General features: G+C 39.7%; 1 protein-coding gene across 2 annotated transcripts; it reads right to left on the bottom strand.

Annotated features, from left to right (window-relative positions):
* Positions 1 to 20: 20 nt before the first annotated feature.
* LOC102299229 (von Willebrand factor A domain-containing protein 7) lies at positions 21 to 10,556 on the bottom strand. Of its 2 annotated transcripts, XM_042228768.1 has the most exons (18): positions 10,396 to 10,555; positions 9,728 to 9,950; positions 9,008 to 9,215; positions 8,383 to 8,468; positions 8,173 to 8,266; positions 7,924 to 8,052; positions 7,637 to 7,823; positions 5,631 to 5,800; positions 5,288 to 5,400; positions 4,922 to 5,038; positions 4,356 to 4,559; positions 4,136 to 4,271; positions 3,678 to 3,830; positions 3,455 to 3,547; positions 3,043 to 3,152; positions 2,401 to 2,565; positions 1,815 to 2,138; positions 21 to 1,142 (listed from the first exon to the last, which is right to left on the bottom strand). In XM_042228768.1, exons 2-18 carry the CDS (start codon positions 9,920 to 9,922, stop codon positions 645 to 647), a joined length of 2,982 nt encoding a protein of 993 aa, XP_042084702.1. In that variant the 5' UTR covers positions 9,923 to 9,950; positions 10,396 to 10,555; the 3' UTR covers positions 21 to 644. The 2 variants fall into 2 exon arrangements, with proteins under 2 accessions (XP_042084702.1, XP_042084703.1); XM_042228769.1 differs by lacking the exons at positions 8,173 to 8,266; positions 8,383 to 8,468 and having other exon boundaries at positions 10,396 to 10,556.
* Between the last annotated feature and the right edge of the window lie 7,693 nt (positions 10,557 to 18,249).

Raw genomic sequence — 18,249 nt, 5'->3', positions numbered from 1 at the left:
AAATAATGAGTTCACATCTGTAAATTGATTAAAATCACATTTATTTACGTTTTAATTAAAGTCAACATTTTTTTATATGTATGTGTTCTTATATATATAATGTTGTATTTCAGTAGGTTGTTACAAATCTTCAGTGGTAACACACAAAGAAAGCGATGTCTGGATTGGTGACTTCTCAGAGACAAGAAAGAGATACCAGGAGCAGGTAAGAAAAGGAAGTAATGGCTGTTTACATGATACTGTGGAATGAAAAAGCAGCTTTCGAAACTAGGAAATTGCTCCGTTAAGTGGACAGGTTGAAAAGAATTTGATACTGTATTTCCACCTATGCAAAGACTGACTGTAGAAATATAAGAGAGAACATTAATGCTGATTTTATGTAGTGGAATCACTTTATAATCTTGTTTACTACATAATAATTTATTCTAGGAAATTACAGAAATTAACAGGCCAAAAAGTTGATGTATTTAAAGTGTTTACAATTTAAACACAAAAACATGCCTGGGTAATAGAAGGTGTTAGTATTTAAAGATACTTTTCTCAGTGTGTTGCTTCATAGCCATTTCAGCTCAGCAATCAAAGATGGGTCACTTGGCTCATATGTCACAAATTACAAACACAGTGCAATTTCCATTTGTTCTCTTTTACTTCCAAAGTACAGAGAACACAACAGTGAGCCAAACAATGGTTGATATGTTCAAAGTGTACCCTCCGGTGGATGTTGTTTGAACTGCAGATGTAGTTGCAGGGGTCGTTGTAGTTGCAGGGGTCGTTGTAGTTGCAGGGGTTGTTGTAGTTGCAGGGGTCATTGTCGTAGGAGGAGGTGTGGTAAGCACTCTAGCCTGTCCCACACATGTCCCCACATTTCCTACACTATCTACAGCAGTCAGCTCCACAATCGGTGAGCAGCAGGAGGCAGTGTAGGTAACCAGGGTAATATTCTCACCCCCTGCTTCAACCACTGTGCTCATATTCAGAGTACCATTCCCTTGGCTGATGGTTACACTCTCAATGCCAGTTCCATTGATGCCATCAGTGAAATTGGCAATGAACTCCCACTGGGAGGAAGCACAAAGCAATGAAGTGGAATCACAGGTTGATGTGTTGACTACCTGGCAAACTGGGCGGTTAACATCTGTCACCTGGAGACAGAAATATGAAAAGAATGAAAAGTACTGGGTGGTTGGGTATGTGTCACACCAGTTATTAAAGATAAAAAGAAAAGAACACTAATTAGATCTTTGCGTGTCAGTTAGATTCAGTTTATCCTGCCTCCCATGTCTTTCTTGTTGGGTATTTGCCTTTGTGCTGATTGCTCTCACATTTCTGTCTTATTTTAATACTATTTTTGTCTTGCATTTAGTTTTACTTTCTTTATCTCGTCCTTGATTGTTTGCACTTGTTTGTTTACCCGCCTGTTCCACATTCACCTAATCATCATTTGAGTATTAATATCCTCAGTTCTCCCTTTTTCATTTTTGTGATTTGTTTCTCGTGTGTCTTTCTTATACATAAAGGTGTGTTTTATTTTTTTTCAGCCAGTCTGGCATTTGTGTCCTTGTCTAGCAACCCATGACAAACAATTTAACATATTCAGTTTCAATTAATGTATAATGATTCACAAGAGAAGTATGACACATAAAGCCTTACTGTAACTGCAAGACAACAATCTTAAAACGAATTGCGTATGAAATTGAATCTTTCATTTGAAATAAAAATAACAACGATTTCTTTTTGATATATTATGTACGTGATCATTAATTATTACAGAATTAAGAATAATGTTGAAAAATATTCTAACCATTATCACTCACCTTAGCAGTCACAGAAAACCTGAGAACTACATAGTTGATGTCGGTGGCAGCGGCGTTTTCTCCCTCAATGGTGAGGGTCACGTCTGATCCTGATGCAGCACTGGATGGAGCCGTTAGGGTCACGGTGCCATTGGCTTTACCACCACTGCCTGCTACAGTAGTAACACTGCTGGGTGAAGTGGAAGTGTAACTGCGGTCATTGCTGACTCGCACTGTAAATGTCTCAGTTGTAGAGTCAGTTATAACTCCATCAGCAGTTGCGGCGACTGTGAAGGGGATGGAGATAGTGGTGCCCGGCTCGATATTGGTATTATTGGCTTGGGCCTGGACAAGAAGAGAGGGAGAGAGGAGCAGGGGAATTATTTTTTTTTTTAAAGATTGTAGATAATAATATGTTGATGCATAATGACATGACTTCACAATGAAAGAAGCACAGTAGGAATGGCTGTTGTTTATGATTGTAGACTTATTTACATAGATGGCTATTGCAAATTATATAAAGTTAAAAAAATCAATGTAAAAATGTTTCAGTTTACTTATGGTGAGGTTAAGGATTCTTCAGAAAGCACACATTAACTGATCTCACAGTGACAGAGATGCTGGAGGTCTTGATCTGTGTGGACGCTTGTCTCTGGAAGCTGCTTGAAGTGGACCTGGAAGTGGAGCTGCTGGCCTCTCCTTTCAGGATAAGCACAAACTCACCTGCTGGGATTCCACTAAATGTCACCAGGAAATCGTTGCTTCCTAATGACTGCATGAGAGAAAAAGCAGTGACATGCATTGTCAACAGATTAACAGTAACCAAACCAAACAATATATGACTACATCCTTATGGCAGGGTAGGGCGAGTGCGAGGACTATTTGTGGATGTTGCAGGACATTCATGTATTTAAGGTTTGAAAATTGGCTGCTATTAAATAGTGTAGCAAAAAATAGCGGCCTTCATTTAATTAAAATTAAAACTTCTGCCTTGTAAATTCACACAATATTAATTAAGCTCTGAAATACCAACAATATCTCTGTAGTATGTAGTAATATTATCATTTCAAGCAAATACTTCTTCATTTCACTGAGGTTTATTCACAGCTCGTGATTTCTACTGGACCAATGAACACTATGTTTTTTTTCTTTTTCAGTCACTGCGTTGTAGATTTGCTGGTGACACTTGGGATTAATGCATGACTCCAACTTCAACTAAGCCTTATCTGTCAGATAGACGGCCTCACACCTGCAATGATCCTTTGACCTCTGTCGGACCTGAGCTGTCAAACAGTGTGACTTCTGTGACCTTTACTGTGTCACTTCCTGTCACAGTGACCAAGAAGCTGGTATTACCACCTGAAAGACAGGTAAAGAAAAAAAGGTAACTAAATGAGTATCAGTATGACATGCCCTTAAAGCGAAACACAACCTGCACAAATAAAAAAGGTAAGCTAAAGGACAGAATAGTTAAGTTTGAACTGTACTGACTGTAACATGATGTAGCATAAACCTTTGGGGCACAGAGTAACTTTTTCAAGACAAACGATTGTTGCTGTTGATTAAAAGATGACTCTTTGGACAGTGTAGAAAATTGTCTACCACAACAGAACTTTACAACTATAAAAATGAACAAACAGTCACCATAAAAGTAGCCTGACCTGAGAGAGGACGTCCTTCTTTTACACTGAAGTCCCCATGGGCTCCCTCGTGCTCTTCGACAAGGTTATAAATGAAGTCCACTGAACTTTGACCTGATACACAAAATAGATCAGAAGGGATGGAATACGTATGTTCAGAAGTAGAAACAGACCTTGTAAATACATTTTTTCTAAAACATTTCATGCAACTCAGAGCCTAAAAATAAGCTTCCATAATACTGACCTGTAACCTTAACTAGGTAAGGGTTATTTGAGCTAACACTGAGTTGCCATAGGCCCGTTTCATTATCAGTGTTGAGGCTTAAACGACGCAAGTTTCCTGCTGTGGTGACAAATGCCAAAGGCCCACTGGACTGACTGGAAGTCTGAGATACACCTGGAGGAGAGGGACAAACTATTATAAAGGTGTTTTCAACATGACAGTGTAAGAAGTAGAAGTTTAATAAAACAAATGCATCAAATAGAGCCTTAGAATTAAAAGCCTGAACCATGAAATACTCGGCAGAAAATGTGTTTCGTGAACCTTCTCATTAAATTAAAAATAAACAAATAATATGTATATATATACTATAAATATTCAATATAGTATAATAATATACTATATGCATTCAATTTGCATACATGAGTTTAAATTTCTATCATATTTGCTACAGGGTAAACAGACATTCATGATGACAAAACCTGTGGAGCTGGTGAGGCTGAAGGTGAGAGCTGAGTCTCCTGTGATGTAAGCTGTTATGTTCTGTAATGAGCTATCAACAGTAAAATTAAAACTGTCAGGCCTTCCAGGATTCCTTGATGCCTGAAAAACTGTCACCTAAGAGAAAAAGGAGAGAAACATCACATTTCCTCACACAGTGTGATCTTCAGTCAGATATGATTCTCTTGATTGATGCCTTACCACAGCGCTGGCTGATGAGTCTACTATAACACTGGTAGCCAGAGAGAGTTCTGACTTAGTGACCTGAATCGCCTGACCTCCAGAAGCTTGAGCTAGGTCTTGGTATAACTGGACAGCAGATCGACCCATTACACGTGGAGCCACACCCTGAGAGGTTCTGCGGCGACGTCGAACTGCTGCAAAGCCTGTGAGCATGAAAGTAACCTGCAAGCATGAGGAAAAAATTTTTAAAATTTCTTTTCACTATCAAGGACCACAAGCCTAAGTGGAAAACATTTATTGATAATGAAGATGAAAGATGAATGGTAATCAATGAGCTAGGCCAGAGGCAGCAGCTTTCAGGCCTGGCAGCCTTGACAGACGATGAAAAACATGCAAAGGAAAGGAGGTTGGAGCACAGAAAAAAACACACATACAGGTGTGTGGGGAACCTGTTTAAAAAGTTTGGTCCCTCCGAACTTCAGATAATGTTCTTCATTTCAAGACAAATGTTATACAAATTATCAGATGTTACATGCCAAAAATGACATTTTTAAGAGCAAGGATGATACAAAGTTCACTCTTACCTGAGATTTGGTGCTCTCCATAAGAGCAATAATGGTGTTTTTAAGGTGGGCGTCTTTAGCTGGAGCATCAGTGAAGAGAAAAATCTCAGAGAAGGGTGGAGCTGCTGTCAGTGCAAGCTTCAATATTATTTGTATGAAAGACAGGACAAAGTATCAACAATTAATAATTAATAATAATAATAAAAAATACAGTCTGAGTGAAAAGTTGCATTTCTGGCCACCTCAACAACACGTGTTTAATAATAAAAGGTCATTCTGAGAACACTGTGTCTATACTTTTTCTATACCATTTTTTTCTCCCAAATCAAATATGATGTTTTTAAACTTTTGTCTAAAGTAGAAAACAGTTTGTTATGTTGTTAGCACCTGCAGTCCAGACAAGGCCATTTCTGGGGCATCTCCTCCTCCATCCGCAGTCAAACTGTTGATCTTTCCTTTGAAGATGTCTGCATTAGATGTCATAACTATCGGTCCAAAATCTGCACATAGAAGAATAAAATTAAAAAAAAAATGTTCAAAGTGACACATTTGCTCTTTTAAAGATTTGCTACAAACACAGCTGCTATTATATTCTCATTCATATGGAAAACAGAAAATTAACTCCCAAATTAAGTCTATAATAATGTAATAATCATTATTACAATATTCTATTTTCAAACAACATCTTTTCTACATAACAAAGCACAAATTCACCCTGTAAATGATCTACCTGGGTCATTGAAAGGTACCAATATATAACCAGAGGGTTCCTCTCCTGTTCCCCTTTTTCTGTCAATGATCTCAAAAGAAACCCTCTTTGCTTCATCAATGTCATCACTCATACTTCCTGTTGTGTCTATGACAAAACACAACACAGGAGACTGGGAGAGGCCCATCAGTCTGTAGAAACAAACATGAGAAAAAAAAAAACAACAAATTACATATTTTCATATTATTAATCTGATTTCTTTGAAACTATGGTTTCATCCATCATCCATCCATCCATCTTCATCCGCTTTATCCGAGGCCGGGTCGCGGGGGCAGCAGCCTAAGCAAAGAGGCCCAGACCTCCCTCTCCCCAGCCACCTCCTCCAGCTTATCCGGGGGAACACCAAGGCGTTCCCAGGCCAGCCGAGAGATATAATCTCTCCAGCGTGTCCTGGGTCTGCCCCGGGGCCTCCTCCCGGTGGGACATGCCTGGAACACCTCACCCAGGAGGCGCCCAGGGGGCATCCTTGTCAGATGCCCGAACCACCTCAGCTGGCTCCTTTCGATGTGGAGCAGCAGCGGCTCTACTCTGAGCCCCTCCCGGATGGCCGAACTTCTCACCCTATCTCTAAGGGAGAGGCCAGCCACCCTTCGGAGGAAGCTCATTTCTGCCGCTTGTATCCGCGATCTCGTTCTTTCGGTCACTACCCACAGCTCGTGGCCATAGGTGAGGGTAGGGACGTAGATCGACCGGTAAATTGAGAGCTTCGCTTTTACACTCAGCTCCCTCTTCACCACGACGGACCGGTGCAGCGTCCGCATTACTGCAGCTGCAGCCCCAATCCGTCTGTCGATCTCCGGCTCCCTTCTCCCATCACTCGCGAACAAGACCCGAGATACTTGAACTCCTCCACTTGGGGAAGGAACTCATCCCCGAACCGGAGTGGGCACTCCACACTTTTCCGGCTGAGAACGATGACCTCAGATTTGGAGGGTCTGATCCTCATTCCCACTGCTTCACACTCGGCTGCGAACCGTTCCAGTGCGAGCTGGAGGTCCCCACCCGATGAAGCCAACAGAACCACATCATCCGCAAAAATCAGAGATGAGAATACAGACTGGAGTGGTGCTAACAGCAGCTACGCATGATGAAGCAGTAGTCTTTAAGAGTATGATGATTGTCAAAGCCTATGCATTTTCTTTTTTCACAAGCATTAATGAAACTATGGTTTCATTGATGCTTAATTCATTAGCAGGGAAAAATACACTTATTAGGAACACCTGTTTAACTCCTCGTTAACACAACTATCTAACTATCAGGTCACATTGCATGAACCCCATGTATTTAGGCATGTGAACATGTCCAAGATGATCTGAAGTTTTAACTGAGCATCAGAAAAGGAGGGGAAGATTTAAATGACTTAGAACGTGGCTTAGTTGTTGCTGCCTGACAAGTTGGTCTGAGTGCTGCAGAAAACTGCTGTTCGACTTTGATTTTGCCACATAACCATCTCCAGTGTTTACGGAGATGGTAATATCCAGTGAGCTGCAGTTCTCTGGGTGAAAATGTCTTGTTGATGTCAGACGTTACAAGACACCAGTGGCCAGAGTGCTTTAGGTGAATAAGAAAGAAATAACCACTCACTATGTAGAAGACCATCTCTGAATGCACAACACCTTTAACCTTGAAGTAGGCTATCTACAGCAACAGAAGACCACAGCTCTGACACTTCTCTGTCAGCTAAGATTGAAGCTAATAAAAAGGCCACTAGAAACTGAAACACAAATGGTGGCAGTCTACAACGTCTGTATTTGAGATGCAGAAAAATATAGCTCCATGCACAGAAATACCTCAGACAAACCTTTTTTTTTAATCCCGCACATCTAAATCTAATCTAAAAATGATGATCAATTCAATAAAAAGCAAGAGGCGCAGGAATGTTTAAATGTTTATTTTTTATCATGTGCTGCAGCTCCATTTTCCCCACATTTGTTTCCTCTTGTGTGAGACTTGAGAGCTAGCTTTACCTCGTGAAGTTTGTGTCTCCAGCTGCTAATCTGATGTCCTCCAGAAGCTCCATGGTGGCACGAATAGCCAGATTAGCTGCTTCATTGTGACGGAAGCCATGACTGGAATTAAGTGTATCCTTATTGATCCCGCCCACTGGATCCCTCCTGCTTGTGCTATCAGCAGATCCACCGTGACTGCATTTACCTTTGAACAGGGATAACATTTTATCCTTTTGTCAAGAGATATTGAAAACATACAAAGACTTTATCATAACACATCAAAAGAGATGATTGCTCCAAGTTACCTGTAGGTTTTGATGAGGAGATGATGCTAAAGTAGCCTGATGTCAGAAGTCCCTGGTTCAGCACATCAGGCAGAATGTTGTTGGTACAGTTCTCTCCTACGCAACTTCTGCAAGTTGGAGTATTTTGTCCTGCAGAAATATCAAATAACAAAGAAAAAAATATTGATTTATATTTTGAAAATAAACATTACAAATACTACTACAAATTTAATCTAGATCATATTTAAACTGGAAATTCTCAACTCCTACCTGCCAAGTTCTTAAGAGGTTGGTCAGGTCTGATCAGAGCACTGTATGGAGCTTTATTTCCCAGCTCCACCCAGTTACTGTGGCTGTAGAAGTCCTTCATATACAGAAAATGAAAACAAATTTAGAATATCACCTTTGCATTTTGTTTTAATTACACAATGCTGTCATCTAGCAGTCTTAACAAATTAGCAGTAAATTAAGTATCGGTACCTGTAGAGTGTGACAGATTTGCCCTAGAGACCACCTCCCTCGGATATAGTTTTCTTTCTTAGCATGCGCCTTCACCACAGATGCACCTTATTATTAAAATACAACAGATTAGACACAAGCTGCAATAGTGTAGCCTGCACTGCAAAACCTGAATTACAGCATTACATCACCAGTCTTTATCCACTCAAAGCAGTGTTACAGTGTGTGTGTGTGTGTGTGTGTGTGTGTGTGTGTGTGTGTGTGTGTGTGTGTGTGAATGTTGAAGATGTTATTCTGCAAGATTTCTGATTGAAGTTGGCAGTTCCAACTGACAAACAAGTCTTGTTTGTTGAGTACTGAAGTAATCTGTAACATCACTTTCCTTCCCTAGATATAGAACTTTCAAGTATGTAAGACTTTTGTGGGAATTGCTACAAACCTTGTTGAAATGAGAAATGTTACAAAAATTCTTTCTAGATTTCAGTTTTTGTTTTTTGATTTTCTGTTATTTACCAAACCCTAATTCTAAACACTTTTCTTCATTAGGCTGTTGAATTCTATAGATCTGTATTCACATGAGTTAGTTATACATAGTATAACATTATTATTTTCATTATTAAACTATTATTGACAAGCTTTGAGGTACCTTCAGTGATGATATCCCGTCCTTCCTGGAAGGTCTCATCGTCAAAATGGCGTGCTGCACTCAGCAGAAAAACCGCATCCACCGCTGCATTGCTGAGGTACATAGAAGCAATGGCAGTTTCAAACTTGATGGTGGAAACGAAAGATGTGAAGGTATCCATAGACGAACAGGCCCTTTGCACCTCGCCAGCTGACAAGTTGTTATCAATCTGGAGACAATAAATTTGTATATTACAACTCCTTAAATATGTTATTCGCATGTTAACCAAAATTAGTACTAACTATTGCGCTAAAGGTAAGAGTAGTCTTATCTCATCATCAGCAATTATGACCAGCAAAGTAGTTTGTGTGTAATATAGTACATAGTAATAAAGTGCAGGTCCCACTGGTGACACCACTAATTTTGATAAGAGGCCACTGGCAGCAGTGTGGCCTCTGTTGACTGGGCTTGCTTGAGCACAATCCAACAGAATCTTTGTCATTATGTATGGAGATGGATGTATCAAAGTGACACCAACATGAATAGTAGGACACGAGGTTTTATAGCACAACACTGAACTGTACGAAGAAAAATGTAATTCATGTTGTGGCTGACTGATATATTTCTCCACTCAACAGCATTAGAATGAGAATAACATATATTCTTTCGTTAGTGTTAAACACTAAGCGAAGCACAGATGTATCACTGTTCTTGCTGTGTTTCTTTGTAAGTCTAACTCACAATCAGATTGAAGTCCAGTCCTTTAGAAGCAGCGATATCTCGGCAGACCTCGGCTGTCTTTCGAAGGACTGCTGTTCGTGTGATTTCACGGTGGGTGAATGAATTCGAGTTGAAGAGTGGTTTAAAGCTATGAATAAGACCTGGGAGGGAGAGGACCAGCACCACCAGAAGCATCACTGACTGCCTGGTAGTCATAGTCGAGCAGGTAGGCCGGATGGTAATGCTGAAAGAAAAAGAAATCCTGATGGAAACTCCCCATGAATGTTTATTCTCATCAATGGTCATGACAATTTGAACAGAATCAACCTTTTGGGACAAAAAGGATGTGATCAAGCACAGAGACTGCCTTTGCAGTTAATGTAAAGCAGTGCAACTATTACACATTGAAAGTAAGTGGAAATGATCATGTTTGATATTTTATTAAACAGATTAACGCTATTAACATCAGCACTACATCATATGATAATTTTATACTGGACCTCACATTTTACTTAGATGTAAAAACGATTGATACAAATGCATTGGTCATTTACTTCCATTCATTAATATTGAAAATAATATAGAAAAAACAAATGGGATACTAGGAAAAAACAGATGGTACAACATATGTTTAAGATGCCAAAATAATTCTATGATACACTATAGAAAGGTTTCACTGTCCATCTTACCTGTGTGAACCGTTCTTAGGTAGTTTTGTAGGATTCAGTCTTTAGCACTTCTTCAGTGTGAGACTTTGTTTACTCAAGTAGATTATAGTCTATAGTCAGATGTGTGTTTTCTGCTTCAATTCTAGGCTGCATCTGAGTGTGCTTTGGGTGTGTGTGTGTGCTCTGAATCATTCCTCTTATATTTGTGCCTCCCTTAAGCTGATGAATTCCAAAGAACACCCACACAAACTGCTTTTGTTTTATCATCTGTGCATCTTAGTGTGACATCAAGAGTATGAGTAAATGTATAACAAAATGACACATATTGTACTGGTTGCTAATCTGTCACTTATCTATGAATACTAATTTCAGTTAAAGGAATATTCCAGCGTATAAGTTGTTTGAGTATGGAGTTGAATGTAGTAATCTAACTCTCATTTCATTGTTACCTTGTTACTACGTGGAGTGGTATATTCTGATTGTAAATTTGTTGTTTGGTTTGGGTTAGGACCGGCGATAAATGTTAATGTTAGTTTGTTCCTTGATTTTTGGTGCCAACTTGTAATATAAATTGGATTGTAGATAGGGGGCAGGGTTTAATAAGAATATTTTCTTCTTCCTGCTCCTTTTCACACATGGGTGTAGTGCTTTTTTATAGAAAGTGTGGTTGGTTTGTTTGAATTGTTGTACCAAGTGTGAAATAAATGAATAAATAAATGAAATGAAATGAAATTTCTGAACACAGAAAGTGGGGCGAGTAAATACTACTACTATGAAGCTTTATTCCACAGCCCCACCCACTTACTGTGGCCGTAGAAGTCTGTGACACACAGAATATGAAACTGACCTTTGCATTTTGTTTTAATCACACTCCGCTGTCATCTATCACTAAAAAAAATCCTTCAAGGGTACGATGGGTACTGTTAACTTTCGCTTAACTGGGTGAAAGGACACTCTCTCATGCTGAACATAGAACACACATACACATGCATGTACACTGAAACTGATACGCACTCACCCACCCCAAATGCCTCCGATGCATGTCACGTGCTTTACATGGTGTAAATGTGAATATTCATGTGCTTTTTTGTGCTGAGGTGTATTTTTTTTACTGACCTCAAGCTGGTTTCCCAGTTAGGCGCACAGTTCGAGTAGAGTTCTTTTTTTCTCTTCTTGTCCCTGATGTGTGTACTTTCACTGTTTTTCTTTTTGGCGTGGCTACATCTGTGATGGTGCGGCTGTTTTGTGATGGTAATGAAGTCTAAGCTTTGTGTTGATCAGATACAGAATAGAATAAAATAGCCCTTGATTTTCATTGTACATGCACAACGAAACTATGATGAATCTCTAAGTGAATAAACTGTAACCCGATGTACTTGGAATCTCAACTTTTAGTCATTTACAAATAATTGCACAAGAACCCTTCAGACAGGTTTTCAGTACGAATTTTATCTGCACTGTGCAATTTCAGCCTCACAGTCTTGCACAATGTCATATTTTGTCTTGAATCTTTGTTTCATGTATTAACTGTGGTCTGAATCATTGAGTACAAACTAAAACGAGATAGCCAAGATAATCTCTCTTTATTTGCAACAGTTGCCTATAGTGTACTGGCTGACCTGTTTTTACTTCTCTGGTCTGACAGAAGGGCCTAATACTCAAAGAATGCTCTAGAACTTTATCAATAGAAAATCACAAAAAGAGCAACGTGTGAATTGTGACAATTTACAGAGTAACATTTTTCAGCTCGACAGGCATATTTGTTATAGTCATATTTCTGCACACTGCCACAGTGTCTTTTAAACCAAACAATCAGCATTGAAGTGCAGCCTTTTAGCTATGATTTGACATCAGCTTTCATTCAGTGCATTTTTTCAATGATTTTTACATCGACATCAGCATTTGGTGATGTCTTCTGTTCCTGTTAGAACTAGAATTATATTCTTCTTTGAAAGGAAAGAAACACATGGTTTTATGTTTCTCTTCTCTTTTCTTTCTTTCTTTTTTTGGGGCAATTTCCCCTCATGAACAAGTTCATTTTTATGTTGTTGTCAGTCAGAGAAGATTTTAAATTAACTTCTAGTTTAAGCTAATTCACATAAAACAATAACTGATATTACCTAAAGTTATTAGAAGATATCAGTTAACACGTAGACACTGCCTGAACCCGAATGTAAGATTTAGTCCTAACAGTTTCTTTACACTTACTGTTAACTTTCTGAGGTTGTATTAAACCACACACTAACAGCAGAACATGCAGAATGTTAACTTTAAATGCAAGTTTTAGACAACATGTTCTTTACTTTGGACCATAAAACCTAAAAACCCCCCCCCCTCCCCAAAACAAAACAAAGAATACTGTGTAAGAGTTAAAACCTGTTATGAATAGAGGTATAAAAGGTTCTTAAGCAGAGGGGAAAAAACAGAACGACAAAGAGACATAAAATACTTCCCAAATACTAAAAGACAGTGAGCTACATCGTGCAGAGACTTTGTGCTAATGGCCACACAGCTCTTGCCCCACACATAGTAATACCACTGTCCACTTTCAAGACAAATACATTTATCAGCACTTCAAATGGGTGTGTCACAACAGTTGACATGATGGAAGCTTTCACAGTCTCACTAGTTTAATAATAAACAAAAGACCTGCTAACCCACACAAAGGCATTCATGAGCTTCCCTTCTGTTGATTAAGCAAAGTCATATTTTGTCTTGAATATCTTGAATCTCGATAACCTATGTTTATAGTGACAGTAGTGCACTAACTGACATATTTTTGCGTTTGCTTTTACTTCTTTGCTCTGACAATAGATGCTGACGCTGAAAGAATGCTATTAACAGAAAATGGCAAAAGAACAATGATATGATAGTGACCACTTGTAGAGTAACATTTCTCGTAGTTTAGTTTCTGCACACAACCACAGTGCCTTTTAAATCAAACAATCAATCACGCTTTCAGCCTTGATTCTCCATACTTTAACGCAGTGGGTTTTTACAATGATTTTTACATTAACCCATGGACATCAACATTTGGTGATGTCCATACCATGTTTTCTTTTTCTTGGAAATCTCTGCTAACCCTTTTCTGTGGTTCAAGGTTCAAGGTTCAAGGTTCTTTATTTGACACATGCATAGTTATACAAGTATAACACACAGTGAAATGTAGCCTGACACGCTCCTCGACATGTGCAAAAATTGGGGGGGGTAGAGGAAGAACATTATATATATAGTATATACATTGGGTGAATGTGCAGTAGTAGCAGCAAGCAGGTGAATTCTGTACATTAATATGAATAGACATCTGACTATTTTACAGGATAGACAATATAAACATATTTAAAATTAAAGGAATTTGAATGTACATTGTGCCTTGGTTTAGTGTCTGGAAGAGAGTCCTGTCTCAGTCAATTATAGATGATGTGAGAGGGCGGGTGTGTGTGTTTAGGGCCCGGATGGCTTGGGGATAGAAGCTCCTCTTGAGTCTCTCTGTCCTTGCCTGGAAGATGCGGAACCTTCTACCAGATTGCAGAAGTTGGAACAGTTTGTTGCCAGGATGGGACGGGTCCTTCAGTATCTGCGCTGCTCTAGTCCGGCATCTCCTGGTGTAGGTGTCCTGAAGCGGGGGGAGAGCAATCCTGCAGCAGCGTTCTGCTGTATGGATCACTCTCAGTCTGCAGGGCACTATTGTGTTAAACGCTGTCTGTGATCATCTTCAGTTCTTGCTTGTTTGCTTGAAATGCTTTCCTGCCTGTAGTTTTGTGTTTAAGAACTAAAGAACATTCAGGCAGCTTTTTAGTTCTATTGTGTTGAGATTGAGTAACTGACTTGGCAATTGAGGTATACTACATTCCTTTGCCTTGAGAAACTATTGGATTGCTTTGCTTATACTTCACAATTCATCCTGCTACTTATGTCAGCAGTCATAGCTTCAATAAATACTAATGACCTGATTCCACTGTCAAACAGTCATGCTTTACCATAACATAACCTCCACTGTTTTTGATAGATAATGAAGTATGCTTGAAAACCCAGAGGCCTCGTCCACCTAGCACTGTCTAAATGAGGGACTTAATATCTAGCCCCAAGAAAGTTGATAAAGTACAGCATTCTAAAATATGTACACATGAAATTACAGTACCGGTGATTTTAAAAAATGCAGTATTTAGGATTAACAGATGCAATAAAATGATTAAAAATAATGATTCTGTAATTTGTCTAAATGAGAGAAATGCAGTAATGCTGTAAACAGGAAGTCAGCAGGGTCATCATATATGGCACAACAGGAGACATGTACCATCAAGAATGATCTTAGCAGGAGGGGAAATAGGTGCAGTAGAATTTTTGAATGACAATAAAAATGGGTGATTTTGTATTAATGGACTGTTGCAAAAAATTAAAGGAACATTCTCAAAACATATCAGATCTCAATGGGATCTAATGGACTGCGATTCACCTTTCCAGCACCCTGACATAGACTTTGATGGGGAGGCTGAGGAGTGTGATCTCCTTATAGTTGGAGCACACCTAATGGTTCCCCTTATTAAAGATGGGAGCCATCACCCGAGTCCACCAGTTCTCAGGTACTGCCACCTGACATTGTAGACCTGTGCCAATCAAGACAAACCTACAACATCCAGAGCCTTGAGGAACTCAGAGCGAACCTCATCCACCCCAGGGGCCATGCCACCAAGGAATTATTTAACTGCCTCAGTGACCTGACCTCCAGTGATGTATAACTCCCTTCACAAAGCTGAACTCCCCTACTGTACTTCAGAGAAGGAGTGCCTTTCTGTGATATGGGCCCTTGAACACTTTCACCCATATGTTGAAGGCATTCATGTTACTATGTTCACTGACCACAACAGTCTCAGGTGGCTCATGTCTCATCAAAACCCAACACTCCGACTCGTCCGCTGGTCACTTCACCTGCAGGCCTTTGATTTCACACTAGTGCACAAACTTGGCGCACATAACAAAGTTCCAGATGCGCTGTTTACCTCTGACTTGTGAGAGGACGACAGAACACGCTGTCATAGGCAGCCTGGACCTTTGGACTCTTAGCTCTCTGAACAGCTAAGACAGTGTTACCTTGTTACAGTATGTTGTGTATTGTAACAGTTGCTGTTGTAATGCATTGTATCACCACATGGTGGCGCCTCCTGTCTCATGACTGGTGTGTCACCCCCTTTTTGTTCTTCTTCGCACTGTCCCTGTAATGGATGCTCTTGTGTGTATGCGGACTAGTGTGCTCTCGAGTAATGTGTGGTAGAGGTAGCACTTTTATTTTTGATATTCTAAATAAATGACTACTTGTGGAGAGGCAGAAGCTGTTGCTCATTCGCTATCCACCTGCACACCTCCGCGGCTGACTTCATCTCCACCGCACGTTACAGTATGACTCTCTTTTGTATCACAGAGACCCCAAGTCTACATGTGCTTTGCACCCTTTGAAAGAGCTGAAACTGTTTGTCCCTGTTTCCATGAGAGGCGCCTTGCTAGTCTATTACCATGATCACCCCACAGCAGTTCACCTGGGTGTTTCTAGGACACTGGCTGGACTGTGCTTTAGGTTTTTCTGGCCCAAAATGGCAGCTGATGTGAAACACCGTGTGACTTTATTACTGATGTCAAGCACCATGTGACTTTATGCTCAGTGTGCCAACTCACCATACCAAATCAGAAAAAAAGCAGCAGGTCTTGTGGTTCCCATTGTCCCCCAGAAACCCTGAGAGTAGGCTATGTGGATTTTGTTGGGCCAGTGCCCTGCACCCCCGCTGGTAATGCATATTTGATCGTGTTTGTTGACTATTTAAATAAGTGGGTTGAAGCCTGTGCTGTCAAAGAAGCTACATCTCAGGTAGCAGCTGTTAAATTTGTTACTGACATTTTTGCTAGACACGATACACCCACTTACCTGATTTCTGACAGACGGTCTCCTTTTGTGAGTGAGCTTTTTGAACAGGTTGTTTCTGCTTTAGACTCGGTGCACAGACTCACTACAGCATATCTCCCTCAGACAAATGCTACTGAACGCTTCTACTGGACTCTGAAGACTGCAATCTGCTCTTATGTAGGTGATAAGCACACATCATGGGACAAGTTTCTCCTTCAGATTTGTCGTGAGTTGGACACCCCACTTGACCTTATCACTCAGCCTTTTACAGCAGGTGTTGATGAACCGGGTGTACTTTACCCTGAGACTCTTAAAGCCTCCCCACAGGGAACTCACAACCAAACCAGAGCGGCTCTTGACTATAGCCATGGCAGACAAAAACATTACTATGACTTGAGACGTCAACATGCCACATTTCGTTTTGGTGACCTTGTTAGAGTTAGGACACAAGCAAGGTCAGACGCTCAGTCTAACTTTACTGTTAAACTTGCACCATTGTTTGAGGGACCATTGTGTGTATCTCAGAGACTCAGTTATGTTAACTACAGGCTCACTTGGGTGGACTCCGGTGTGGATGCAGGTGTTTATCATGTTGTGAACATGCAACTGTTCCATACCTGGGACTCTCTCACTTCCAAGGAACATTCTGTTTCATCTCATGCTGTCAGAGAGACCACAAAGGATCTGGACACTGACACTCAGGCCCACCCTGCCCCCAAAAGATGGACAAATGATTTTCACATGACCGGGCTTGATTTGAAGTGAAATGTTTTGATTAAACCTATTTCATGTTGTCTTGGTGCACTGCAATTTTGAGTCATGAAGGTGTAGACTTTTCTGTTCACTCTTCTTAATCCAGTTGTATGGCTCTTTAGTGTGTTAAGGTTCACCTTCTTTGAAAAACAAAGAAAACAGATTTTGCACTGTACATATTCATTTCATTTTATTTTTGCCAAATTCATTTTTAAATGGTCTTTTGCCTTGTGTGTGTTGTGATCTTAGCTGTAACCTCTATGTACAGGCTACTGTTAGGTGTGGTGTGTGCGTCTTTAGCTGTGGGGACTATGTAACAGTTGCTGTTGTAGTACAGTGTATTGCTGCATGGTGGTGCCTCCTGTCTCATGACTGGTGGGTCATGAATGAGACAATAAAATGAGACAGTTATAAACTGATGAAATCACATTTATTTATTGCTTAAACACATTAAAACTGTTTTGTGATTCTGACAAAATTCTTAAATATAAATCATATATTAATAGCCTGTTGTAAATCTTCCACAGTAGCATCAAAAGGCATCCAAGCTGTCTCATTCGGAAGTGATGTCTGGACTGGTGGCATCTCAGGATGTTCCAAATGGAGTTTTGTTTCTAAAAGTTGTCTAAATCATCATTCCCTTAGCAGATAGTAGTTGCTTATTACATTATACTGGGGAATGAAATGCAGCTTTGGAAACTAAGAAATTGCTACTTTATGTGCACAGGTTAAAATGAATCAAGTACTTTACAATTTCATCTATGAAAAGATTAACTATAACTTTGTAAGAGAGGGTATTAATGTTATTTATGTAGTGAATTCAATATATATGTTTACTTGGATCTTTTTTAGCAGGCAATGAAAAAAACAAACAAACAAAATGTACGTTATTATACCATGTTCCCATTTTCACCCCAAAAATAAAAAAATAAAAATATGAGATGCTCAATTACACCTTTACAAAAATGCAATGGCTCATATTTTAAAAAAAGTTAAAAGTATTACTTTTCTAAAACAGATTTTGATTCAGTTCTAGTTAAATTTCTGTTTATTTACCTTACTTAAAAAGCAGTGAAAAAGCAATGCTGATCCAGACATAATGTGTTACACTCATTGTATGACCTCTAGTGGATGCTCTGTTAGCTGCAGCAGTAGTCACCGAGGGAGTCACTGCAGTGGTTGTAGGGACAGGAGTAGTTGTAGGTACTGGTGTAGTTGTAGTCAGA

Source organism: Haplochromis burtoni, unplaced genomic scaffold (genome assembly GCF_018398535.1).
Source record: "Haplochromis burtoni strain Fernald_Lab_line unplaced genomic scaffold, NCSU_Asbu1 Contig_348, whole genome shotgun sequence".
In the NCBI taxonomy this organism is placed as follows: Eukaryota; Metazoa; Chordata; class Actinopteri; order Cichliformes; family Cichlidae; genus Haplochromis; species Haplochromis burtoni.
This window is presented reverse-complemented; position numbering and strand designations above follow the sequence as displayed.

What these genes read in the sequence shown, in the direction of transcription:
- LOC102299229 (XM_042228768.1), bottom strand. Translation starts at nt 9,922, where the DNA reads ATGACTACCAGGCAGTCAGTGATGCTTCTGGTGGTGCTGGTCCTCTCC. An exon ending in GACTGGACTTCAATCTGATT is followed by an intron (nt 9,216 to 9,727) that starts GTGAGTTAGACT and finishes TATTGTCTCCAG; the next exon opens with ATTGATAACAACTTGTCAGC. An exon ending in CCTCCAGCATCTCTGTCACT is followed by an intron (nt 2,139 to 2,400) that starts GTGAGATCAGTT and finishes CTTCTTGTCCAG; the next exon opens with GCCCAAGCCAATAATACCAA.